Source organism: Solanum lycopersicum, chromosome 12 (assembly GCF_036512215.1).
Source record: "Solanum lycopersicum chromosome 12, SLM_r2.1".
In the NCBI taxonomy this organism is placed as follows: Eukaryota; Viridiplantae; Streptophyta; class Magnoliopsida; order Solanales; family Solanaceae; genus Solanum; species Solanum lycopersicum.
In genome coordinates, this window is record NC_090811.1 from 1,347,892 (window position 1) to 1,355,473 (window position 7,582).

The 7,582-nt window shown below is 22.9% G+C and overlaps 1 protein-coding gene across 1 annotated transcript; it reads left to right on the top strand.

Annotated features, from left to right (window-relative positions):
• The first annotated feature begins 1,110 nt into the window (after positions 1-1,110).
• Positions 1,111-7,097, top strand: GABA-TP2 (gamma aminobutyrate transaminase 2). Its single transcript, NM_001247411.2, is given in 17 exon segments — positions 1,111-1,180; positions 1,305-1,386; positions 1,689-1,761; positions 2,992-3,089; positions 3,313-3,405; positions 3,706-3,779; positions 3,893-3,931; positions 4,300-4,388; positions 4,516-4,592; positions 4,832-4,906; positions 5,435-5,566; positions 5,788-5,875; positions 5,968-6,046; positions 6,123-6,213; positions 6,345-6,423; positions 6,521-6,636; positions 6,901-7,097. Coding segments are annotated over 17 exon segments (1,377 nt in total). The 5' UTR covers positions 1,111-1,163; the 3' UTR covers positions 6,976-7,097.
• Positions 7,098-7,582: the final 485 nt, after the last annotated feature.

The following is a 7,582-nucleotide window of genomic DNA, read 5'->3' on the forward strand; positions in this document are numbered from 1 at the left end:
TAAAAGTGAACTAATAATTAGTAACACGAGGAGTACTTTCTCTGTCTCTAATTATTATGGTAGCAACGTAATCACATAATTAATTATTTGTTCACTTTTGAATTAATACACTAATTAAAAAATAATAATTGACATAATGAATTTATCATTTACGCATATCAATTATGAAGTTGATGAATTAAAAAAATTTAAGATTTTCAAAAAGTTCTACCTTTTGAATAATAATTAGTTTTAAGATATAATAGATATTTAGTTTATCAAAACAAACAAATAATTAAAAATAATTATAAAATAAATAAATAAATAATTAGTATTAGAGAAAATATTAAATATTAAATAGAAGAATTATAATATTAATTTATCTCTTAGAGAAACTTTTTAGAACTTATAAAGAATAATTAATTATTAATATGATACGAATTACGATGAGAGACGAAGGTAATATGTGCTTATGCTTCAATTATTTTTTGCACATAGTTTTGTTGGCCAAAAATATTCCACATGGAAACACAAGTATACTTAATTTGTTGTGTTTCACTAATTATTAAATGATAAAAAAAATTAATTTGAATGATTTTTAGGTATTAACGTTTTATAATATATTGCATTATACTGTTTTAATAATACAATGTTTGAATAGATCGTATCGTTCTTCGTTATAACATAATGTCACGTATTCATAATTTAAATGATAAAATCTACAAGAAAAATAAGATATAACGTAAAGTTATTATGAAAAGGTCAGATGAAAAATGAGCATGATTATTAATTAATAAAATAAAGACAAAATGAAAGAAAATATTATGTCGCGACGTGATCACACCTGATCTGTCGTTACATAAAATAGATCTTTTCATCAGTACCTAACCATGAGTTTAAACAATACAATACAATATATTTTAAGTAACAATCAATATAAATATTTTACTTCAACAAATAACAATCATAATAAAAAAACAAGTTATTATACTCTCGAATCTAAATAGTTCAGATATGAAACTTCGAAACGATATAATATACGTGATACAAGTTTATTAATAAATCAATGGCCCATAATTCACAACTTCTTTTCCTTATATATATACACAATTAACCTATCTTTCTCTCTCTATATTTCATTTCTTGCTTTATCTTTCTATAATTTTTCAAAAAAGCTTCAAGGAATGGCCAAGACTAATGGGTAAAGTACTCTAAGTCATTCTAAATTGAGGAAAAAATATATTTATTATGATAAAAATATATTTATTATGATAAAGTTCAATTACTTTACTATGATTTTTATTTTTATTTATATAATTTTACAGATTTATGGGACATGATATGTTGGCACCATTTACTGCGGCATGGATGATTGATATGGGACCTTTAGTTATAGATAAAGCGGAGGTTAGATTTTGAGTTTATTTTTGTTACGAATTTTAAGTTATATGTATCGTTAGTATAATTTTAATTTTAATTATTTGAGGTATAATTAACTTTTGAATTATGATCGAAATTTAAATAATGCACTTTAATTGACTAAATTAAGGTGATTTGCTGAGTTTCGATCATAATTTAGGAATATTTATGCCTCATCACTTAATTATTTTGTCATTATGAAAATAAAAATATTTTTTAACTTATATTTTGTTGGTTATTTTTAATATTTAAGATATTTATGTTTTTAATATTTGTGTAATTTGTTATAGGGTTCTTATGTCTATGACGTAAATGGAAAGAAGTACCTTGATTCTTTATCTGGTTTATGGTGCTCAGTATTAGGTATTTAATTAATTACAATCCTTAATTATTGCATTATTTGATTTTATTGGCTAATTTTGTCATTCATTTGATTTAATTAATTCCACTAGTTTTCTTTTTTGTTGTTTGTCATGATTTCTATATTTAGAGTCAAATTATAAAAACTTTGATTAATATGTTATTTTTATCATATTAATATGTAAAAAATTACAATTTATGTACTTTTCATGTAATTTAAAAATATCTAGTTTTTTTTTTAAATTTTGAATTAATGTGATCTAATTTAACTTTAAATTATTCAAATTGAGTTTCGAAAAGCACAACATGACAAATAATTTTAAACGAAAGATGTATCAATCAAAATAACAATAATATGAAATTAATTCTTGAAATTTGTAAGGACGATAAATTGGATTTAATTTGGGATTTTTGTTGTTTAGCTACTGAATTTTGTATGGTTTGGCAGTTTCTTATTTTCTAATAATGATTACTGAAAAGAATTAATGTCATTGCATCAATAATCGCGAAATTTTTTAATGATATTTATATAAAGTGTTGATTATAATTATATTTATTATTATTGTTAAATATAATAAAAGGACAATTATATTATTATCACTAAATAATTTTTGCTAAATCTTTTATTTATTGTGTTGCAGGTAAAGTAAACTTAGTTAATTAGGAGATTTATTACTAATTTCTCCTTTAATTAGGACCCCATCATGGATGGACCAACCTAATAATTATTTTTTGATAGTTACGTTTGTGGTGTGTTTGATGGAAAGAAACTTTACTTCAATATCCAATATTTTATTAAATTTTAAAATTTATTTTAATTAGAGTAAGAGAAATATATAAGCAAATAAATTCATTTTTCTCTCTTTTATTAATGTTTATAATTTGATTGCTAAAAATGATTTATTTATTTTTAACAAGGATTTTCCTTCATGCCAAATATTTTACTTTGATTGCAACATGTTGAAAGCTATCTTTGATTATTATAGAAAATTACTTTGGCATTTTGTGAAATTCTTGATTGGATTAATAAGTTATATATTGATATTTGTAGATATTATTTTTTATATTATTAAAATATATATTTATACGTTACGATTAGAAGTTAACTTTCACCATAAAAAGTAGAGTTTTTAATCAGATATTTCGAGTTTAAATTTTAAAATTAAAAATTCTTTTTGTAAAATTAATTTTCGTTTAATGAATCTTACCTAATACGAATCTCGATTATCGTAGGGGGGAGTGAGCCTCGTCTTATTGAAGCTGCAAATAAACAACTCAATAAATTGGCATTTTACCACTCATTTTGGAATCGTACCACAAAGCCTTCTTTGGTATAATACTTCTAAATTTAACTATTAATTTATTAATATTACTCCATCAATCCTAAATATATTTATTTTATTTCTCGAGAATTAAATTATATCAATTTCAATATACAATTTAATTACAAAAGTTGATTAATTTGATTCTCGAGAAATAAAATGTAATAAGTATTTTAGGACAGAAGGAGTAGATTTAACCGATTAATTTATTTTATTTTAAAAATAAATACAGGATCTTGCAAAGGAGCTCATAAATATGTTTACTGCAAATAAGATGGGAAAAGTTTTTTTCACAAGTAGTGGATCAGAAGCTAATGACACTCAGGTTTTATTATTTATTTTTTTTAGCTTATTATATAAATTTAATTTAATTTTTTATAACATGTTATTTATTATTTATTTTAAATTATTATTAGTTCCAGTGTAATTTAAGTCACTTCTGAAATTTGAAAACTTACATATTTATGTTAAGAAAATTCAAACCATTATATTACAATATAATATAATTTTTTTAATAAAGTGAATTTATTATTTACATTGTTTGGTTGTGTAAATATTTTTATGGAGAAGTTTTGAAGGATATTTAATTATTAATCTTTGACTTTTACATGTCAATTATTTATAGGTGAAGTTGGTGTGGTATTACAACAATGCCATTGGGAGGCCAAACAAAAAGAAAATTATTTCTCGAAAAAATGCGTAATCTTTTTTTATTATTTTTTCTAAAAAAATTATTTTTTATATTTTTATTATTTTATTTTTTTTCTACTTTGGCTAATACAATATTCTTTATATATATCACCTTCAAACAGATACCATGGCTCCACTTATATGACTGCCGGTCTCTCCGGGTAATATATTGTTCGTTTTATTTTATATGACGATATTTAATTAAGTCTAATTAAATTTTATGTATATTCATTTTTTAATTTATAGTTTTAAGTAGGTTATGATCATTTTAATAATTTACAAAAGATGAAATTAAATAAGTTATCACTATAAATAATAATAAAAAACTCCAATACGTCATAGGAACTGAAAATTCATTTATATCATGTTTGATAAAAAATTATATTATTTATATATGATTAATTGTTTTTTAAATGTATATATGCCATTGTGCTGAGCATTATATTTCATATTTCTATTTTTCAAATCCCATTTAAATATATTAAATTTCAGTATTTATTTTAATCCGTTTAAATTTAATCCAATTCAGGCTTCCATCACTACATCTAAAATTTGATTTACCACCTCCATATATTCTTCACACTGATTGCCCTCATTATTGGAACTATCACTTGCCAGGTATATTATTATTATTATTGTTGTTGTTGTTATTATTTAATGTCTCTTATATTATATTGAGCTTATATTATATTTTTTTTATATTAATAACTATACATTTTACTAAAAAAAGAAATATGTATGGCAGGTGAGACAGAAGAGGAGTACTCAACTAGGTTGGCAAATAATTTGGAAAATCTTATACTCAAAGAGGGTCCTGAAACAGTAATTTTCTATATACTTTTGTCACTTATTATCAATTTTTTTCGATATTTCGCGTGATGAAGAAACTTTTTATGATAGATATTCAATTCTTTTTTAAAAAATATTTTTTTAGAAAATAATTTAGAAAAGAAATGTAAGAGTGAAAAGTTATACGTAAAAAATATTATCAATCGATATAAATATTAAAAATAATAATAAAAAATCGAAGCATGAGAAAATATTAACATATATTTGTGTAGGTTGCTGCTTTCATTGCGGAACCAGTCATGGGAGGAGCAGGTGTTATAATTCCTCCAGCTACTTATTTCGAAAAGGTCTGGTTTATTATTTTATTCGTCTCAATTTATATTAATAATATTTGATTAGACATAATTTATATTAATAATATTTTATTAGATATAAATTTTGATGAAAAATAAGTTATAGATACATATGGCTACTATACATTTCATTAATGATAAATAGACATTTAAATGTTATAATATTATTAAACATAAGAAAAAAGGATAATTTTTTTTTGAAAATAATTAATACAAAAAGTATTATATAAATTAAGACGGAAAGAGTAATTCGCTGCACCCAATTTATTGTTATTCACCTTGAAAGTTCATTTGATTTGATGCTTTCAAATATTATTGTCCCTAAAATTTATAGTATTTTTTAAAATTATATACACTTCCCATCTCATTTTTTTTTCAATTGTTTTTTTCTAGCAAAATACTTCTTACGTTTTATTTTTCGTAAATAATTATAAGAACATTTTTAGTCATTTAATATTTCATTTTTTTAATTTAAAAAAATAATAACTCATGTCTACTTTTTTATTTTTTATTTTTTTTTAGATTCAAGCTGTTTTAAAGAAATATGACATTCTTTTCATCGCGGACGAGGTGATATGTGGATTTGGAAGACTTGGGACAATGTTTGGCTGTGATAAGTACAACATTAAGCCTGATCTTGTCTCTATAGCAAAGGTAATAAAAATTATAGCGAAATGATTTGACGATCGCTTATTCTTTATATTTACTTATATTCTAAATTCTTCTATTTATCTTTCTATCAATCGAATTAATAAATTTAAACTCTAATTAGAATTAAAATAAGTGTGCTATATAGATATATATATAATATTTACATAATCAGATCACTTCAAATTCGTAATTCTTAATTTGACTATTTTTAACATTGTTTTAAGGCTCTTTCTGGTGGATATATACCAATTGGTGCTGTGCTTGTAAGTGAAGAAATTTCTAAGGTCATAATGTCTCAAAGCAATCAACTTGGTGAGCATATAATATAAATGTGATTGAATATTTACTTAATATATATAGTATTCATCTATTTATATTTTAATAATATTTTTTTCTACAATTAGGTGTTTTTTGCCATGGATTTACTTATTCTGGACATCCTGTTGCGTGTGCGGTTGCATTGGAAGCACTAAAAATCTATAAGTACGTATCTAATTAGTTAAATATTTTTTTTATATCGTCAATATACTAAAAATATTTATATTTAATTTTTTTTCAGGGAAAAAAATATTACTGAGGTAGTGAATAAATTATCACCAAAGTTTCAAGAAGGTTTGAAAGCATTTATAGACAGTCCAATAATTGGAGAGGTACATATTTTTCTTATATACATTTAAGTGTTTTTTTTAGTATAAATTTATTTATATTATTAATGTAAAAAATTTTAAACTCAAAATTTTATTCACTCTTTTTCCTTTTTCTTTTTCTTTTTAAAAAAAAGATAAGGGGAACTGGTTTAGTACTTTCTACAGAGTTTGTAGATAACAAATCTCCTAATGATCCTTTTCCACCAGAATGGGGTACATTTCTTCCTTTTATTTTTAATCTTCAAATTAAATTAAATTAAATTCTTATTTCTATTTTGTAAATAAATTAATAATTTTTTGTTTAATCAAGGTGTTGGTACATATTTTGGATCACAATGTCAAAAGCATGGTATGTTGGTGAGTTTTTCTGGTGATCATGTAAATATGGCCCCTCCATTCACCTTGAGTCTTGAAGAACTTGATGAGGTAATAAATATCACTTTTCATTTGATAGAAATAATTTAATATGATTTTTTTTGAGTTGAAATATGCCTAAGAGTCAAGAGTCTTGTCGGAAAATAACAAGTTTTAAGGATAAAGTATGCGTTCACTCTATTTATTCGACTCGATATTTTGTTATGATACATTAGTTTCATAAAAGTACAACCATATCTTTTGAATTATAAAAGGTAATATATTAAGGACTTGTTAACATTTTTTTGTGTTTTTATTTTTTATTTTTTTTTGTAGATGATAAGCATATATGGGAAAGCATTGAAGGATACTGAAAAAAGAGTGGAAGAATTGAAGTCTCAGAAGAAGTAAAAATCTCATGAAAAAAAAGTTATTTCAAGTTTAAATAAAAACTTTGTTGTAGTTTTTTTTTTTTTTTGAGTGTTGCTACTCATAACATAGAGTGTTTCATTATATTCTATTGTTTTAATGAGTGTAACATTTGAATAAATTGTGTCATTTTTTATTTCAATATGATTGAAATTTTAAATTTCTTTTAAGTGACATCGAGATGGTTAAAAATGATATACAACATTAATAGAATATAACATTGATAGGTTCATATTTTTGGGATCACAATGTGAGAAGTATGAGATGTTTGGTAAGTTTTTCTCATGATCACATAAATATGGCTCTTCCATTCACCTTGAGTCTTGAAGAATTTGATTTGTTAAAAATAATTAAAGATAATTTATTAAGTTAGAATTTGATTTGTTAAAAATAATTAAAGATAATTTTTTAAGTTGGAAAAATGTCTCTCTACCTATCTAAGTTCAGGATATGGTTCTTGTTCATTTTACTTTTTTCGAACAATATTTGTAAAATTATATTAAATATGTTGGCATTATTTTGACTAGCTATTTCTCTTTTATTTGCCTATAAAGTTGCGAAAGAAGGTAGACTTCCTTTTTTTTTTTAT